The sequence below is a fragment of the Callithrix jacchus genome, chromosome 2, assembly GCF_049354715.1.
Source record: "Callithrix jacchus isolate 240 chromosome 2, calJac240_pri, whole genome shotgun sequence".
Classification (NCBI taxonomy): Eukaryota; Metazoa; Chordata; class Mammalia; order Primates; family Cebidae; genus Callithrix; species Callithrix jacchus.
This window is the reverse complement of record NC_133503.1, coordinates 124,280,584-124,301,141: the sequence shown is the minus strand read 5'-3', so window position 1 is coordinate 124,301,141 and position 20,558 is coordinate 124,280,584. Positions and strand designations below refer to the sequence as shown.

The following is a 20,558-nucleotide window of genomic DNA, read 5'->3' as shown; positions in this document are numbered from 1 at the left end:
AGGAGAATCTCTTGAACCCGGGAGGCAGCAGTTGCAGTGAGCCAAGACTGTGCCACTGCACTCCAGCCTGGCAACTGGGCGAGACACTGTCTCAAAAAAAAAATTCATTATGTATACTAATAATAAATAGATTAAGTGAATACATAGAGAAGGAAGAAGGTCTTTTGCATATAGTTGAATGTAAAAAGACAGTAAATATGGTGGGAAAACTGGAGTTAGAAAATCATTATTTCCCAACTATTATGATAATGATCCAGAAAGAATAATCAATAGAGGCTATATCCAAAGAAAGTTTTTGTGAGGAGTAGGATATTGGCATGGTCTTAACATGTCTTTCCATGGGGTGTGTATCAATTGCAAGAGAGAAACAATAATTGTACAGTGGAAATGTCACACAACACCTTGACTATGTGATAAACATTAATGTCACCAGTGAGAGACAGATGGACATACTGTGCCTCCATGTGATGCCCTAAAATGACACAAGATCACCTATGTAGAATTTGCCCAAGAATACATAGGCTCAGTCTACTCCTAAGGAAACACTGGACAAATGCAAAATGAGAAATGTTCTGTGTTTTTCAAAATGTAGAGATGGCTGTATTACTCAGACATGTTAGTGTTATAAAAGACCAATAAAAGCTATGAAAATTGTTTTAGTCTGTTTTCACACTGCAGTGAAAAACTGCCCAAGACTGGGTCATTTATAAAGAAAAGAGATTTAATTGACTCACAGTTCAGCCTGGCTGGGGAGGCCTCAGGACCTTAGAATAATGGCATAGGGAAAGCAGGCACATCTTACATAGCGGCAGGTGAGAGAGAAAATATCGGGTGAAGAAGAAACTGTCAAACATTTATAAAGTCATCAGATCTCATGAGAACTCACTCACTATCATGAGAACAGCATGGGGGGAAATGGTCCCCATGATCCAATCACCTCCCTCCCTCAACATGTGGGGATTACAGGTCCCTCCCTCAACATGTGGGGATTACATGTCCCTCCCTCAACACATTGGGATTACAATTCAAGATGAGATTTGGGTGGGGACACAGCTCCAAACCATATCAAAAATTCTCCAGCTTATAGAAGACTAAGGAGATAAAGAAATATAATGGCTAAATACAGTATTTGCCTCTATATATTATTAGTAGATATCTGCTAACAAAACTGGAATATGCATATATAAAAATATTATATCAGTATATATTCATGAGGTTGATACTGCACTGTAGTTATACAAGAGAATAGCCCTGTTCTTAGGAAATATTGACAGAAGCACTTAGGGATCAAGTGCTATAAAGTAAGTTAGGCTCAAACGACTCAGAAAAAAAAATATGTATAAATAAAAAGTATAAATGATAAAAGAAAGTTTTTTAAATAGGCAAATCTAGTTAAAAATACATAAATGTTTCTTGTTCTAATTTTGTTTATGCAAGTTTATTTGTGCTAGCTTGAAATTATTTCCAAATATTTTTAATTACATTTTATTATATTTAAATATTTATATATTTTTATTAAATATGTTTATGTTTATAAATACATATATAAAAATACATATATTTTATGTATTTTTGTATATATTCTAAATATATTATTTTCAAATCAATATAGTTTGAATTTTTGTCTTTTCTAAATCTCATGTTGACATGTAGTTCCCAGTGTTGGAGGTGAGGCCTAATGGGAGGTGATTGGATGATGTGGGCTGAACCCTTATGAATGGTTTAGCACTATCATGTTGAGGACATTAGTTCTTGCTCAGTTAGTTCACATAACATCTGATTTTGCAGAAAAGTCTGGCATCTCCCCTTCTCTCTCCTTCTCCCATTTCTGTCATGTGATGGGCCTGCTTCCCCTTTGCCTTCTGCCATAATTATAAGCTCCCTGAGGCCCTTACACAAAGTCGATGCTGGTGCCATATTTCCTGTACAGCCTGCAGAATTTTAAGCCAATTAAGTCCCTTTTCTTTATAAATTATCCAGTTTCAGGTATTGCTTTACAGCAGAGCAAAACCATCTAATGCACAAATATTTTTAAATAAATTTTTTTTGTATAAATTTAGAAGACACAGTGAAGTTTTGATACATGGTTATATTGTGTAATAGTGAAGTCTGAGTTTTAGTGTAACCATTACCTGAATAGTATACATTGTACACATTACATAATTTTTCATCCCTTAACCACTTCCCACATGTATGCTTTTAAGTTTCCAATTCTATTATTCCACACATTATGTCCATGTGTACACACTATTTAGCTCCCACTTATGCATGAGAATATGTGGCATTTGACTTCCTGTTTCTGAGTTATTTCACTTATGATAATGGCCTCTAATTCCATCGATGTTGCTGCAAAAGATAAGATTTTATTCTCATGAAACTAATAAGTGGTATTCCTAAAGCATTCATATATATATATATATATATATATATGCATATATATATAAACACACATTCATATATATATGAATGTTTATATATACATAAACACACATACATATATATATATTTTCATTATCCAATTACGCATTGGTGGACATTTAGGTTGATTCTCTCATCCTTGCTATTGTAAATAGTGCTACAATAAACATATGAGCACAGATATCTTTCTAAAATCATGATTTATATTCCTTTGGTTAGATACACAGCTGTGGGATTGCTGGATGAAATGATAGTTCTATTTCCAGTTCTTTGAGAAACCTCCATGATGGTTTTCATAGAGGTTGTACTAATTTACATTTCCACCAACAGGGTATAAGCATTTCATTTCTCCGCATCCTCACTAATATCTGTCATTGTTTAACTTTTAAATAACAAGTATTCTGACTGGTGTAAGGTAATATCCCATTATGGTTTTAATTTGAATTTGTCTGATGATTAATAATGACCATTTTTTCATATGCTTCTGTCTATTTGTATGTCTTCTTTTGAAAAATGTCCAGGCCACTGGTACACCTGGGAGAGTCAACTGCTCAACTTAAAAAAAAAAAAAAGGGCTCTGAGGCAGGGAGCCAGGTGATCAGACTCGGCGGGTCCCACCCCCACAAAGACAAACAAAACAGCAATTGGAAACACTCGGGGTTGAGAGTTTCACGGCAAGCACAGCGGAACCCAGGATGGTGCAGCTCGGAGGGGGAGGGGTGTCTGCCATTACCAAGGCACTCGACCCCTACAGAGCTACACTGCCATTGCTGATGCAGCCTGCCATTCCTGAGGTAACCCGCAATAACAGAGAGAGTCCACCACTACAGAGGCGAGCACACCCATATAAACAGGACTACAGGGAATTACACACAGCAGCAGGGCGGAGCCCACAGCAACAGGGAGGAGCCCATGACAGCAGGGCGGAGCCCACGGCAACAGGGCAGAGCCCACAGTAGCAGGGTGGAGCCCATGGCAGTTCAGCATAGCCACTGCAGGCAAGCAGTGATTAGACTACCCCCTTGCTGGGCAGGACAGAGCAACGAATACTCATAAATGGAGCCCTAACTCCCCAGGACAGAGCACCTGAGGGAAAAAAAGGGGCTCTATGAGTTCTGCTGCAGCAGACTTAAACATTCCTGCCTAGCAGCCCTGAATGAACAATGGAGCTCACAGCTCAGCACTTGAGCTCCTATAAAGTACAGACAGTCTCCTCAAGCAGCTCCCTGACCCCTGTATAGCCAAAGAGTCACCTCACAAAGGACTGATTAGACTGATATTTGGCGGGCATCATTCAGGGTCGAAGAGAGCAGAAGAAGAATCTGGTAGCAACCCTCATGGTTCCGCAGCTGCTACAGGAGTTCCCCAGGCAAGAAGAGCCTGGAGTGGACCTCAGCAATCCTACAGCAGTGGGGCCAGACTGTTAGAAGGGAAACTAAGAAACAAAAATACTTCATCATCAACAATCTGGATGTCCACTCAGAGACCCAATTAGAAAATCAGCAACCACTCAGAAGACAGGTGGATAAATCCACAAAGATGGGAAGAAACCAGTGCAAAAAGGAGGAAAACACCCGAAACCAGAACACCTCACCTCCTACAAAGGACCAAAACTCCTCACCAGCAAAGGAACAAAGCTGGACACAGAATGAGTGTGATGAAATTATGGAATCAGACTTCAGAAGGTGGGTAATGAGAAACTTCCATGAGCTAAAAGAACATGTTCTAAATCAATGCAAAGAGACTAAGAACCTTGAAAAAAGATTTAAGGAAATGATAACAAGAATGGACCACGTAGAGAGGAATATGAGTGAACTGAAGGAGCTGAAAAACACAACACGAGAATTTCGCGAAGCATGCACAAGTTTCAACAGCCGAATTGACCAGGCAGAAGAAAGGATATGAGAAGTTGAAGATCAACTCAATGAAATAAAATGAGAAGTCAAGATTAGAGACAAAAGCAAAAAAACGAATGAACAAAGTCTCCAACAAATGTGGGACTATGGAAAGAGACCTAATCTACGTTTGATAGGTGTACCTGAATGTGACAAAGAGAATGAATCCAAGCTGGAAAATACTCTTCAGGATATTATCCAGGAGAATTTCCCCAACCTAGAAAGGCAGGTCAATATTTAGGCCAGGAGATACAGAGAACACCTCAAAGATATTCCGCAAGAGCAACCCCAAGGCACATAATCGTCAGATTCACCAGGGTTGAAATGAAGGAGAAAATACTAAGGGCAGCCAGAGAGAAAGGTCGGGTCGCCCACAAAGGGAAGCACATCAGACTCACAGCAGATCTCTTGGCAGAAACCCTACAAACAAGAAGAGAGTGGGGGTCAATATTCAACATCCTTAAAGAAAAGAACTTTCAACCCAAAATTTCATATCCAGCCAAACTGAGCTTCATAAGTGAAGGAAAAATAAAATCCTTTGCAAACAAAGAAGTACTCAGAGATTTTGTCACCACCAGGCCTGCTTTACAAAAGCTCCTGAAAAAGGCACTACACATAGAAAGTAACAACCAGTACCAGCCATTCCAAAAACATACGAAATGCTAAAGAGCATCAGCAAAATGAAGAATCTGCATCAACTAATGGGCAAAACAGCCAGCTAGCATCAAAATGGCAGTATCAAATTCACACATAACAATATTAACCCTAAATGTAAATGGGCTAAATTCACCAATCGAAAGACACAGACTGGCAAATTGGATAAAAAGACAAAACCCATCTGTGTGCTGTATCCAGGAAACCCATCTCACATGCAAGGATACACAAAGGCTCAAAATAAAGGGATGGAGGAAGATTTACCAAGCAAATGGAGAGCAAAAAAAGCAGGAGTTGCAATTCTCGTCTCTGATAAAATAGACTTTAAAGCAACAAAGATCAAAAGAGACAAAGAAGGCCATTACATAATGGTAAAAGGATTGATACAACAAGAAGAGCTAACGATCCTAAATATATATGGACCCAATACAGGAGCACTCAGATATATAAGGCAAGTTCTTAATGACTTACAAAGAGACTTAGACGACCACACAATAATAGTGGGAGACTTTAACACTCCACTGTCAATATTAGACAGATCAACCAGACAGAAAATTAACAAGGATATCCATAACTTGAACTCAGACCTGGAACAAGCAAACCTGATAGATATTTACAGAACTCTCCACCTCAAATCCACAGAATATGCATTCTTAGCACCACATCACACCTACTCTAAAATTGACCACATAATTGGAAGTAAAGCACTCCTCAGCAAATGCAAAGCAACTGACATAATAACAAACAGTCTCTCAGACCATAGTGCAATTAAGTTAGAACTCAGAATTCAGAAACTAACTCAGAACTGCACAGCTTCATGGAAACTGAACAACTGGCTCCTGAATGCTGATTGGATAAACAATGAAATGAAGGTAGAAATAAAGAAGTTCTTAGAAACCAACGAGAATGAAGACACAACATACCAGAATCTCTGGGACACATTTAAAGCAGTCTCTAGAGGAAAATATATAGCAATAAGTGCCCACATGAGAAGAGTGGAGAGATCCAAAATTGACACCCTATCATCAAAATTGAAAGAGCTAGAGGAGCAAGATCAAAAAAACTCAAAACCTAGAAAAAGACAAGAAATAACTAAGATCAGAGCAGAACTGAAGGAGATAGAGACATGAAAAATCCTTCAAAAAATCAATAAATCCCAGAGCTGGATTTTTTAAAAGATCAACAAAATAGACCACTAGACAGACTGATAAAAAAGAAAAGAGAGAATAACCAAATAGATGCAATAAAAAACGATAAAGGGGAAATCACCACAGATTCCACAGAAATTCAAACCATCATCAGAGAATATTACAAACAACTCTATGAACATAAACTAGTAAACCTGGAAGAAAATGATAAATTCCTGGACACTTTAGTCCTCCCAAGCCTAAACCAGGAGGAAGCTGAAACTATGAGCAGACCAATAATAAGGTCTGAAGTTGAGGAAGCAATTAAGAGCCTACCACCAAAAAAAAGTCCAGATCCAGATGGGTTCACAGCTGAATTCTACCAGACACACAAAGAGGAGCTGGTACCATTCCTTCTGAAACTATTCCAAATAATCCAAAAAGAGGGAATCCTTCCCAAATCATTTTATGAGACCAACATCATCCTGATACCAAAACCTGGCAGAGATCCAACAAGAAAAGAAAGCTTCTGGCCAATATCCATGATGAACATAGATGCAAAAATCTTCAATAAAATACTGGTAAGCCGATTGCAACAGCAAATCAAAAAGCTTATCCATCATGATCAAGTAGGATTCTTCACAGGGATGCAAGGCTGGTTCAACATACACAAGTCTATAAACGTAATTCACCTCAAAAACAGAACCAAAAACAAAAACCACATGATTATCTCAATTGACACAGAGAAGGCTTTTGACAAAATTCAACAACCCATTATGCTAAAAAATCCTCAATAAACTCGGTATTCATGGAATATATCTCAAAATAATAAAAGCTATTTACAACAAACCAACAGCCAATATCATACTGAATGGGCAAAAACTGAAAGAATTCCCTTTGAAATCTGGCACTAGACAACCCTCTCTCATCACTCCTATTCAATATAGTACTGGAAGTTCTAGCCAGAGCAATCAGGCAAGAAAAAGACATAAAGGGTATTCAAATAGGAAAGGAGGAAGCCAAATTGTCTCTATTTGCAGATGACATGATAGTATATCTAGAAGACCCCATCATCTCAGCCCAAAACTCCTGAAATTGATAAGCAACTTCAGCAAAGTCTCAGGATATAAAATCAATGTGCAAAAATCACAAGCATTCCTATACACCAATAACAGACTTAAAGAGAGCCAAATCAAGAATGAACTGCCATTCACAATTGCTACAAAGAGAATAAAATACCTAGGAATACAACTTACAAGGAACGTAAGGGACCTCTTCAAGGAAACCTACAAACCACTGCTCAACAAAATAAGAGAGGACACAAACAGATGGAGAAACATTCCATGTTCATGGTTAAGAACAATCAATATCATAAAAATGGCCATACTGCCCAAAGTAATTTACAGACTCAACGCTATCCCCATCAAGCTACCATTGACTTTCTTCACAGAACTGGAAAAAACCACCTTGAACTTCATATGGAACCAAAAGAGAGCCCACATAGCCAAGTTCATTCTAAGGAAAAAGAACACAGCAGGAGGCATCACACTACTGGACTTCAAACTATACTACAAGGCTACAGTAATCAAAACAGCATGGTACTGGTACCAAAACAGATATATACACCAATGGAACAAACAGAGGCATCGGAGTCAACACAACATATCTACAACCATACAATCTTTGATAAACCTGACAAAAACAAGCAATGGGGAAAGGACTTCGTATTTAATAAATGGTGTTGGGAAAACTGGCTAGCCATGTGCAGAAAGCAGAAACTGGACCCCTTCCTGACACCTTACACTAAAATTAACTCCAGATGGATTAAAGACTTAAACATAAGACCTGGCACCATAAAAACCCTAGAAGAAAATCTAGGCAAAACCATTCAGAACATAGGAGTAGGTAAGGACTTCATGACGAAAACACCAAAAGCATTGGCAACAAAAGCCAAAATAGACAAATGGGACCTAATCAAACTCCACAGCTTCTGCACGGCAAAAGAAACAATCACTAGAGTGAATCGGCAACCAACAGAATGGGAAAAAATCTTTGCAGTTTACCCATCTGACAAAGGGCTGATATCCAGAATTGACAAAGAATTCAAACAGATTTACAAGAAAAAAACAAACAAGCCCATTCAAAAATGGGCATAGGATCTGAACAGACACTTTACAAAAGAAGACATACATAAGGCCAACAAACATATGAAAAAATGCTCATCATCAGTGGTCATTAGAGAGATGCAAATGAAAACCACATTGAGATACCACCTCATGCCAGTTAGAATGACGATCATTAAAAAATCTGGAGACAACAGATGCTGGAGAGGATATGGAGAAATAGGAACACTTCTACTCTGCTGGTGGGAGAGTAAATTAGTTCAACCATTGTGGAAAACAGTGTGGTGATTCCTCAAGGACCTAGAAATAGAAATTCCATTTGACCCAGCAATCCCATTACTGGGTATATATCCAAAGGACTATAAATCGTTCTACTATAAGGACACATGCACACGAATGTTCATTGCAGCACTGTTTACAATAGCAAAGATCTGGAAGGAACCCAAATGCCCATCGATGATAGACTGGACTGGGAAAATGTGGCACATATCCACCATGGAATATTATGCAGCAATCAAAAATGATGAGTTTGTGTCCTTTGTAGGGACATGGATGAATCTGGAGAACATCATTCTCAGCAAACTGACACAAGAACAGAAAATGAAATACCAGATATTCTCACTCATAGGCGGGTGATGGACAATGAGAACACATGGACACAGGGAAGGGAGCACTACACACTGTGATCTATTCGGGGGAATAGGGGAGGGACAGTGGAGGGGGGGGAGCTGGGGAGGAATAGCATGGGGAGAAATGCCAAATGTGGGTGAAGGGGAGGAAGGCAGCAAAACACACTGCCATGTGTGTACCTATGCAACTATCTTGCATGTTCTGCATATGTACCCCAAAACCTAAAATGCAATAAAAAAAAGAAAAAGAAGGAAAAGAAAAAGAAAAATGTCTATTTATGTCCTTTGCCCACTTTTGATGAGTTTTGGAAATTTTTCTTGTGGAGCTCTTTGAGTTCTTTCTAAATTTTGGACATCAGGCTGCCAATGGATGCATTATTTGCAAATATTTTCTCTCAGTCTGGAAGTTTCCTATTCACTCTATTGATTATTATTCTTCACAGTGCTAAAGCTTTTTAGTTTAATTAAGTCCTATTTGTCTCATACTAGATTTGTTGCTTGTGTTTTTGAGGTCTTACTCATGAATTCTTTGCCAAGGCCAATGTGCAGAAAGATTTTTCCAAGGCTTTCTTCTAGTATTTTTATAGTTAGGGGTCTTTTAAGTCTTTAACTCATTTTGACTTATTTTTTGTATATGATGAGATATACGGGTCCAGTTTCATTCTTTCACATAAAAATATTCAATTTTCCCAGCACCATTTATTGAATAGGTTGTCCTTTCCACAGTGTATGTTTTTATTGACTTCATTGAAGATCAGTTGGGTGTAGTTATGTGGCTTCATTTCTAGGTTCTCTATTCTGTTCCATTGATCTATCTATGTTTATTACAGAACCATGCTGTTTTAGTTACTGTAGACTTATAGTATGATTTCAAGTCAGGAAATATGACATCTTTAGCTTTGTTCTTTTTGCTTAGGATTGCCTTGTCTATTCAGGTTCTGTTTTGGTTACCTTCAAATTTTAGGATTGTGGTTTCTAATTCTGTGATAAATTATGTTGCAAGTTTGATAGGGATTGCATTAAATCTCTATAGTTCATTGGGCAGTATGGTCATTTTAATATCATTAATTCTTCTGATGCAGGAGAAAGGAATGTGTTTCCACTTGTTTATCTACAATGTTTTTCTCAGTGTTTCATAGTATTATTTATAGAACTCTTTCATTTTCTTCTTAAATATACTCCTATGTATTTTATTATTCTTAGAGCTATTGTAAACAGGATTCAGTTTCTGATTTACTTCTTGGATTGATCATTACTGGTGTATAGAAACACTACTGATTTTTATATGCTAATTTTGTATCCTAAAACTTTACTGAATTTATTTATCAAATATAGGTATCTTTTCAGGGTTTTCTAGGTATAATATTATATCATCAGCAAACAGAAATAATTATTTTAAAATTTGGATGCCTTTTATTTTTCTCTTGCCTGACTGCTCTGGTTAGGACTGCTAATTCTATTTTGAATAAGAGTGGTGAAAGGGGGCATTCTTATCTTCTTCCAGACCTTAGAAGGAATATTTTCAGCTTTTCACATTTATTATGATGTTACCTATGGGTTTGTCTTACATGGTTTTTGTTATTTTCAGGTATGGTCCTTCTATTTTTAATTTGTTAAAGATATTTATCCTGAAGAAATACTGAATTTTATCAAATGTTTTGTCTACATTGAGATGATCATGTGGTTTTATTTTTAATTCTCTTTATGTATAAATCACATTTATTGATTTGCGTACATCGAACCATCTTTGAATCTCTGGAATAAATTCCACTTAATTATGTTGTATCTTTTCTTACACTCTGTTGAATTCCATTTGCTGTTATGTTTTGAGGATTGTTGCATCTATGATCATCAGGGATACTGGTGTGTGGGTTTCTTCTTTTGTTGAGTCCTTGTCTAACTTTGGTATCATGGTGATACTGGCTTCATAGAATGAGTTAGGGAGAATTCCTTCCTCCTAAATTTTTAAGTAGAAATAATAACCAAGGGATAATCCAGGCATTTATTATTCCTTTCTAGCAGTATAAAACCACGATAAATGTGGTAGGATCTAGCAGTCCCCCGCAAAGGAGATCCAACCCCAGGCCAGCTAAGTAGCTGAGAGAGGACAATGATGAGGCAGTCTGCATGCAAATTATCCCATTGCAATCCCAAGCCCTGGCAGATTTGGATTTTCTGAGAATATTTCCAAAGGTGCATTTCTACAATGTTTTTAAAACCAGTGACATCAAATCTACTAGAAGACAATTTAGATGTGTTAGAAGCACAAGTTCAGAGCCCTGGTGATAGTCAACAAACACAGGACCTGGCCATCTGCCATGCTATTCTACCACCCAGCCATGCTGTCTCTGGAACCTGAAGAATAGTCCAACTCAAATTCCCTCTGCAATCTGAGAGTTCTATTCAGCCTAATGCAGCAGAAGATGCAGCTAGCTGTAAGTCATGAAGAGCCTACACACAGTGTATTAGTCTGTTCTCATGCTGCTAATAAAGACACACCCAAGACTGGGTAATTTACAAAGAAAAGATGTTTAATTGACTTATAATTCAGTATGGCTGAGGAGGCCTCAGAAAGCTTACAATCATGGTCGAAGGTGAAGAAGAAGCAAGGCACCTTCTTCACAAGGCTGTAGGAAGGAGAAGTGCAAGCAGAGGAAATGCCAGATCCTGATAAAACCATTAGATCTCATGAGAACTCACTCACTATCAGGAGAATAGCATGGGTGAAACCACCCCCATGATTCAGTTCCCTCCCACAAAATGTGGGGATTATGCCATTACAATTCAAGATGAGTTTTGGATGGGGGCAGAGGCAAACCATATCACAAACACACACCGACATGCACACTTAAATCCATATATTATCATGTAAAACCATATCTCACACACACACACACACACTTAAATCTATATATGATCATGTATAAAGTGAATTCTCACCTGCCTTCCCTTAGGATATGAGCAACATGTCTTCCAAGCAACTCATTTAGACTATGGTATGCAATAACTATGAGTAGAACTTTGAAATCAGTTAAAACTTGGTTTAACTTCCAGTTTTGCTACTTTGACTATTATGAAGATTAAATGAGATCTTATATGTAAAGTCTATAGTAAGAACTGGATGTTAGTTTCTATTAATGATTTTTAAAAGTTTAAGTAGAATTAAGGACATAATAAGCCACTGATAAAATATGTATTCTACACCAGGGGCCACTCTGTTGAAGAGACACTGAACCACTTTGTATTGAATACAACATTATGTATCCATCTATTCATAAAACATAAATTTATTGAGTACTTACTATATGAGAGGATAAAATGACAATTGAACACTGTCTTTTTTTTTAAGCATAGGGTAAAAAGATAGAGATATACATAGCTAATTACAATGCACGATATTGCTACCATAAGAGTATTATAAATTAAATTCTAGTGATTTTGAAGGAAAGATAAATTGATTTCTTTTAAGAGTTTTAGGAAGGCTTCTTAGAGAAAGTGACATGGATGTAGAATTTTGAAATCTACAACAGAAAAAAGAGAAAGGAAGTGAGGGCACTTTAAAAAGAAGAAACAGTTTAAAGAGTTAAATATATATTATAGGTTGATCAGTAAGTAAGCATTATTTGCAAAATTTTCTCTTTCAGTGGGTCACCACTAAGTCATTCAGAAGACTAACAGAATGTTTCACAACCCTAAGTGCTTCAAAAGAATCTCATTTTCTCCTTTTCCTGAAGCCAGTTTCCCCTCCACCCTTCCCCCAACAAATATATAAAATTTCAAATAGATATTAACACAGAGGCCAGATTCTAATGCTACAATAACAAGAAGTTATAAAAACTTAAAAAGAAACTTATTAACTTGAGTTTTGAAATGTAGGATGGAAATATATAATTTATCCACAAAACAATTTTTTTTTTAAATCTTAAACCTAGTCCTTAAAAATCTAATATAGCAGCTGCTGAGAAAAATGACAAATATTGTACTTTAATTTTTGGATATATTGTTCTATATAATAGCAAGAAAAATGACAAATACTGTAATTTTTGGATATACTGTTTTATATAATGTAATTTCAGTTTCTAAAGCCTCTTGTGGATATAGAAAGTACATTGCTCATTCTTTGATATACACCCTACTCACTACTTAAAATAATTGGATTTTATTTTTAAGATATAATGCTGAAGTAAACCTCATGTCTCTAAAGACATTTTCTATTTTGTATCCATCAATTCATGAAATGTCTCATTTCTCTTTAAATGCACTTTATAGTGAAAGAGTACCACACTGAATCCAAAGTTGCTCTAGAATTATTCACATTTTTCTTGCCAGCTATTATGACATGAATATATATTGTTAGGCTACTTACATAAAAAATAATATATATTCCAGGTTTATACTCCTGTATAAAAAACGACCCCAAAACTTAGTGACATAAGGAAACAATTTACTATCTTCTCTTACAGTTCTGGGAGCTAATGGGCTCAGTTGAGCAGTTCTTGTTTAACATGCTTCATAAAGTTGCAGGCAAATATAACTGTGGCTAGAGTCACCTGAAGGCACCTTTACAAATACATCTGATGCCTGGGCTGAGATGGCAAGAAGAGCTGGGTGCTGGTCAGTCTGTCCCTTTCTCTGTCTCCCTCTCCCTACTAACACTCTCCTTCTCCTGTCCTTCCTCCCTCTCCCCTTCTGCACGTAGCACCTCCTCCCCCCAGGTCATGTGGCTTCTCCATACAATTAGTTTGGTTTTCCTCTTAGTCCAGAAAGTGTCTGGATAGTTAGACTTCTTACGTGGAAGTTGACTCCTCCTAAAGAAAATATTCCAAGTTGCTAAAAGAAACCACAAGGCTTTTGATTTGCTAACCTCAGAAGTCTCAGATTGTCACTCTGTTGCATTCTATTGGTCAAGTCGGTCACTAAGGTCAAGAAAAGGGATGTTAATCTCCACCACTCAATAAAAAGAGTTTCCAAATATTGTGGCTATCTTTAATTTCCCATTATGCCTATCCAAAAATAGAATATTGCCAGATTTATTTAAACTTTTTCTTCTTCTATAGTGAATTTAAAAGAGACCAAGATTTGCATAAAACTCCTAAACTCAGACTACATTCATTAGTTAACTAATTTGTTAATTGCTTTCTACTTAGTAATTAAGAAAAAAACATATAGCAACTAGTATAAAATTTTCTTTTTTGCCCAGTTTGGCTTAATGACAAAAATATTCTTTAGAAAATAATTAAAATAACTATCAAGTGTGCTCTACAGGTGATTATCTAGGCACTAATACAAAAGTCAGTAATCTGCCAAGAATAAGTGATCTCAGCCACTTTGAATCCCACTTCAATTTGCCTCCTGCCTCATCAGGAGCATCAAAAAGCTGTAAAGTGCATTTCTGAGTGTGTAGCACGCTCAAAAATATGCCAGCTGCTACACCAACTTCAAATGGAACCACTCTACCTCTCATATTTCCAGTGTTTTCGCATGTTTGGCACATCCATCTTCATTATTTCTGAAGAGCTATCACAGAAACATGACTCCAGAGAAAGATATATTTGAAGCTAAGATAATATTTTACATGATACAGCCAAATTCTCATCTACAGATTGGTAATGAGAAACTGTGTTCTCCTCAGGGCAGCTAGAAGAAAGGCTAATTTCCGTAAATAAAGCTGCTGTGTTACTTCTAGGTCTCTCTTTCTTGCTCCATAAAAAACTTAATAGGCCGGGCGCGGTGGCTCAAGCCTGTAATCCCAGCACTTTGGGAGGCCGAGGTGGGTGGATCACGAGGTCAACAGATCGAGACCATCCGGGTCAACATGGTGAAACCCCGTCTCTACTAAAAATTACAAAAAAATTAGCTGGGCACGGTAGCGTGTGCCTGTAATCCCAGCTACTCAGGAGGCTGAGGCAGGAGAATTGCCTGAACCCAGGAGGCGGAGGTTGTGGTGAGCCGAGATCGCGCCATTGCACTCCAGCCTGGGTAACAGGAGCGAAACTCCTTCTCAAAAAAAAAAAAAAAAAACAACTTAATAACTTGAAAAAAACAACCATTTTACTATAACACACAAATCTCTAGAACAACATTTTGGGTAGCGGTCAACTGGACAACTCTGCTGTACACAGTGGTGACTGTGGTCACTCAGCAACATTCAGCTGGGGCAGGGCTGGGCTGAAGGGTCCAAGATAGCTTCACTCACATGCCACTTGAATGTGACCACCCCCTACCCATGTTTACATAGGTGTAAACATAATTTTTTTTAATGTTTAATTTACCACATAGTTCATGAGAAGGCCAACAAATCTCTAGCCTGCAGGTCTTTAAAGAGTTATCTCAAAGCCAGATACCCAGAGACTCAATTAATGTGAATTAGAAGCAACAATGAACCAACAGATAACATTACTTACACTACATTGAAAAAGTATAATCCAGAAATATTAAGTGTGAAAAAGTTTCTCAATTACAGTTAAATCAGAATCTTTTAATATGTAAAGGTAGTGAATGGAAGGTTAAAAAAAATGAACGCCACATAATTTCTATAAATTAGGTGGTGGGGGACACCAGTTATAATCCATGCATCCCTATTCAAAAAGAAGCTACTTGTTGAAACAAAATATTAATTTGTTGTTTTTTTTTTTTTTTTTTTTTTTTTTGAGAGGGGCATGGTTTTTCTCTTCCAAAGACTGAAAAAAAAAAAAAAAGATGACAAAATAAAACATATATGTTATGCCTGCTTTTCAAAGCAAACCTTAGGTCTCATTTGAATTGTTTCCTAATGGTCTATAAATGAGACATGTGAGGCAGTATACATTCTCCCATACATGAATAACTTAACAGTTAGGTTAGGAGGGTCTTTCACAGTCTAACCTAACACCACTTTCCCAGGTTCATTTATCCCTGATTTCTTCTCAAAGACTTCTTCTAGTCAAAGACCACCATAAGCACACCTGTAATTGACAATCAGAGTTTATTATTCATTGCGGTGAGAGAGACCACATACTATGAGGAACTACGATGTCTGAGGGTTCCCTGTAAAATATCAGAAAATGCTTATTGGATTTGGGATTTCCCCCCCTAAATTTTGGCTATCTTACTAAATCTTAGTAGGAAGAAAGGTTAGACCAAGGCTAAGATTGTAATTGGTAAAGAAGCAGAAGTCATCATATTAAACCAGATAGAGTGATGTTCAGTCATTTTTGTGGCTTGGACAATGTTTTATCTGTGTTCAGGTATGATTACACAGTGATCATATTCTTTTCTTGATGAACACTGTCAGAGTGGTCTTGTTGGATGTGAATGCTTGCTGAAATTGTGTGCCTTCATCTGGAGGACACCAGTTCTTTGTCCAGGCTAGCTCCAGTTGTCAGAGGCTGCTTTTCTCTTCTACTCCCCACACATGCTGTACTCATATCAGCCTTGAGTTTTCTTTGCCCTTTGATCTTCATTCTGTTCCCTTTATCGTTCGTGATTATTCCCTTAGCACTTCAGTTCAGTTTCCTCTGAAGTCCTTTGTGCTGCATATTGTTTGGTTACTTATGTTTATGCTTTGTTTTCTCCACTAAGATCATAGCACATATCTCTCAGCGTTAGCAAGGGTCCTGGAAATCATTGACACCTAGCATATACTTTATGCAAATAAGAAAAGGGATGGGTTTCTTGTTCTGTTCAACAGACTACAGCACACTGATGAAACTGCTTAACTTGATTCATTAAAATCATTTCCGGTACAGGCCCCCAAGAACTCTAGCCGTAAGTCTGGCGCGAAACTATATTTCCCACAATCCTTAGGGGCCGATACGGAGCCTCAATGATCTGAACTACAATTCCCACAATTCATGGAGCTCTCCGCTGTGTCGCGTTTCCTCAAGGCTCCGCCCCCATTTCCCATCTTTCTTTTCGGTCCGGGCGCACAGGGGAACAAGGTCGTGAAAAAAAGGTTTTCGTGAGGTGTCGCCATTTCTTCTGTCCTCGATCTCTGCGCCTTTCGCAGAGCTTCCAGCGGCGCTATGTTGGGCCAGAGCATCCGGAGGTTCACAACCTCTGTGGTCCGTAGGAGCCACTATGAGGAGGGTCCTGGGAAGGTTAGTAAGGGGCTCGGCTTCGTTGGGGGAGGGGAGGCTTGGCTCTGTCTTGCTCACCTGCAAGCCGCCTTCGGGCTCTGGAGACGGAGATGATAACCAGGAACCGGGAAGAGACCCAGACTAGCATTCCACTTACCTCAGGGGCCAGTGAGGAAGCTGGGGATCCCAGCGCGTAGCAGCGAAAGGAATGGACAGGTAGATCCGGAAGCCCTGCCTCCGTCAGTCGCCTGACGCCCCCTCCACCGCCCCGCAGAAAGCCCTGGGATGGCTCCGAAAAACCGAGGATGCAGGTGCTGTGGCTTAAAGCCGAATTGGAGGTCATCAGACCCGAAATGAAGGTCATTGGGAAATCCTGAGGAAATCGGGGCCTGTGGTTATGGATCAAGCTTTTTAAACTAGTTGGCAGTGTTAAGAGGTATTAACCCTTCTCAGTTAAGGCTGGCGTCAGGTGTAAATAATTTAAGCCAGATAGCAGTAATAATTTCGGAGGATCACACGAGGCCTAGTCGTAAAGGACAAAGAAGGTGCTTCGCAATGAAAACGAAAACAACTCTGGGCCGGGTGTGATGGCCCGCGCCTGTAATCCCAGCCCTTTGGGAGGCCGAGGCGGGCAAATCACCTGATGTCAGGAGGTCGAGACCAGCCTGGCCAACATGGTGAAACACTGTCTCTACTAAAAAGTACAGAAAAATTAGCCGGGCATAGTGAGGTGTGTCTATTCCCAGCCAATTCGGAGACTGAGGCAGGAGAATCGCTTGAACCCGGAAGGGAGGTTGCCATGGGCAGAGATCGCGCCACTGCACTCCAGGCTGGGCGACAGAGCGGGACTCCATCTCATAATGAAAAAGAAAAAAAAATAATAACTTTGTATTGCGCTTAACATTGCCATGTATCTTCTTCTAAAGTGACTACTTAGGACAGTAGTGTTTTCGATTTTCTAAAATAAACTTCTCATCATTTGAAAAGAGTTCTTCAGACCGTTGCCTAGTGCTCAGTAAAGCCAGATTATTTTTCTTACCTTCTAGTGTTGTATGATGAAGATCATAGAATTTGAACGATAAATGTTCAAATTAAAAAGATATTAGCATATATGGCATATATAACCTGATGATGTAAAACATGTAACTAGCAGTTCCTTTATACTTGTATTATGATTTATTAAGAAGATGGTCTGAGGTTCTTTTTCTATTTCTTTCTTTTTCCAACAGAATTTGCCATTTTCAGTGGAAAACAAGTGGCGGTTGCTAGCCATGATGTGTTTGTACTTTGGATCTGCATTTGCTACACCTTTCTTAATATTAAGACACCAACTCCTTAAAAAATAAGGATGTTTCAGCTCATCCATTTAACAGGTAGTTAATGGGTTTCTAATCTTTGTAAAGCAGTGCATTTATTCAGGAGCCTTTTCCTCCTCACCCAGAACATGCACACAAATACATCGTTGTATGGGGCTGATGCCTGCGGTTATGTGTAGATGTGATTGGCATTGGCAGAGCCTGGCTGTAAACCTATGTACAGATATTTCAATAATCAGTAACGGCCAGTGTTTATTGAATACTACTTACCAGGTACTCTCTACATCACTATCTCATGTGGTTCCCTAGCAAGCTTGTGAGGTGGATGATAGTAACCCCATCTGAGACACAAAGATGTTAAGTTGTTTGGGATCTCATAGCTAGTAATGGTGGACCCGGACTTTTGCCCAGTCAGTTTCTTGTTCCAGAGCTCACACTTTTAACCAAGTAAAGCTCTGATAAGCTGATTAATGTTATTCTATCTTGAACACTGTTACTAGAACAGCGGCTGAGGACGTGTCTTTTAAAACGCTATAAACTTTTCCATTCCTTTTAGAAAGTGGTTACTGTGGTCCCAGTTCTTAAAATCTAGGCTTACAATTCTTAAATTGTGAAAAACCCCTGAAGATAAAGGAAATCCTTCTAGTGCTCCTTGATATGTAAGTCTCAGATAATGATGCAGTTGTAAATCTGTGCCTCACCAACTCAGCAATGTTGGGAAACTCAAACTTATGAACATACTTCTCTCATTAAGGCAGTGGCTTTTAACATGAGAATGACTTTACAACACTGTGGAGCGTTTGACAATGTGAGACATTTTTGATCGAACCAACTTGGGGGCAAAATACCAGTGGTGCTGAGGTTGAGAAGCCTTGTGTCAAGGGGATATGTTATTGCATGCTCAAAGGAGTTTTTCGTATTGATAAAGTATTTATTTAGTTTAATTGTGATCAAATTTTCTCAGAGTAATACTAGAGAACACTGGGATGATTGGAAAGACTCACAGCTAGAGGCGGAATAACTTGGTTTCGGTGCATGTGATGAAGCAAATCAGTATGAATGATGTCATGATACTGTAAACGCTTTCTGATGTACCACTCAAACTGACAGAAAATATTTTAATCAAACTACATGATTTCTGTTACATGAATGGGATTTTTAAAATGCCATTAATTTTTGTTTTTATTTTGCAGATATGAAGAGCATTTTAAGAGGTGCAGTCTCTGGAAAATGGATCAAACTCACATGGCATGCTAGATATGTGTGTAAATAAACTTATGACATGAATGCTTAATGCCTCTTTTCTGAAATAGGGAATGTAATTGACCATCTGCCTACTTTATTATTTGAGAAATATTCAAGTATTACTCTTTGTGATTTAGATTATTTAATGGTGTTAAACTGAGGGTTATATTAAGGGAAATACAAATTGATCTTAGGTTTTCCTGTGATTTTTTTTTTTTTTGTCATTAACTTGGAGGAAAGAATACTTTTGCTCTTGCTCTTTACTTTGCTGTGGTAAAAGTTTTTTTTCCCTGTGATTAATCATTAGGAAAACTATTAGTTTATTCAAATTGAAGTTCTGGTTAATCAGATATTTAGGAGCTTCATTTTTATTTTCTTCTAGACCTGTAACCTAAAACAGAAATGTTTGCCTCACTAAGTGTTCTGGTGACCAGTATTAGTCTTATTAAGCATGAATAAAAGAATATTTGAAATGAAATGTAATAACAAGTAATAATGTAGTGTAGGAAATATTCCCAGTTTATTTTGGTGCTTTGACTATCATATAGCGTAGTAGAAATGGGACAAAAGTTAGTTCTGATTACTAATTGTATATGTGAATCAAATTTATAAGTAGTGAAATGCTGCTTGCCATTTAAATTTGTGAGAAATCATTACATTCTAGGGCTTTTCGTAAGATGTGGGACAGTAATCAGCTACTGAATATTTTCATCTGCTCACTGTTAAAATACCACTGGTGTTAAAAATCCTGTAAAGCAGACTGCAAACTGGTAGTAGTCTGTATGGCCTCCAGACTTTGGTGAAAGGGTGGTGCTCTGTTTTTAAACCAACATTCAAAAAAACAGTATTTCCATAAAAGTTTATTTCTGGATTTTTGAAAAATTGCTCTGAGTAGTTCAACATCTCTTCATTGAAGAAAATAGCTGCCTTGGCCATTCCCCACTATATCATAGGATTTCTTACATGGCCCTTCTGTACAATTACTGATTTGCTAAAACCTTCAATTTTTATTTTTCTGTTTCTCTTCTAGTGCCTCACTTTAGGCTCAACAATCACCTGACAACTACTTTATATGACTTTACTCAGATACCCCT

The 20,558-nt window shown here is 38.0% G+C and overlaps 1 protein-coding gene, 1 long non-coding RNA gene and 1 other non-coding gene across 3 annotated transcripts in view; 2 read left to right on the top strand and 1 right to left on the bottom strand.

Moving 5' to 3' along the window:
- LOC144581581 (uncharacterized) overlaps nt 1–17,743 on the bottom strand; it is a 57,942-nt gene extending 40,199 nt beyond the window's left edge. The window contains exon 1 of the long non-coding RNA XR_013532590.1: nt 17,061–17,743. This is a non-coding gene — a long non-coding RNA (uncharacterized LOC144581581). The remainder of the gene's footprint in view (nt 1–17,060) is intronic.
- Nucleotides 16,736–20,346, top strand: COX7C (cytochrome c oxidase subunit 7C). Its single transcript, XM_002744779.7, has 3 exons — nt 16,736–16,924; nt 18,133–18,276; nt 19,413–20,346. The coding sequence occupies exons 1-2, from the start codon at nt 16,850–16,852 to the stop codon at nt 18,247–18,249; spliced, it is 192 nt and encodes a 63-aa protein (XP_002744825.1). The 5' UTR covers nt 16,736–16,849; the 3' UTR covers nt 18,250–18,276; nt 19,413–20,346.
- On the top strand, nt 19,251–19,313 carry LOC118151938 (small nucleolar RNA Z39). Its single transcript, XR_004740330.1, has one exon. It is a non-coding gene; the product is annotated as a small nucleolar RNA Z39 (small nucleolar RNA).
- Nucleotides 20,347–20,558: the final 212 nt, after the last annotated feature.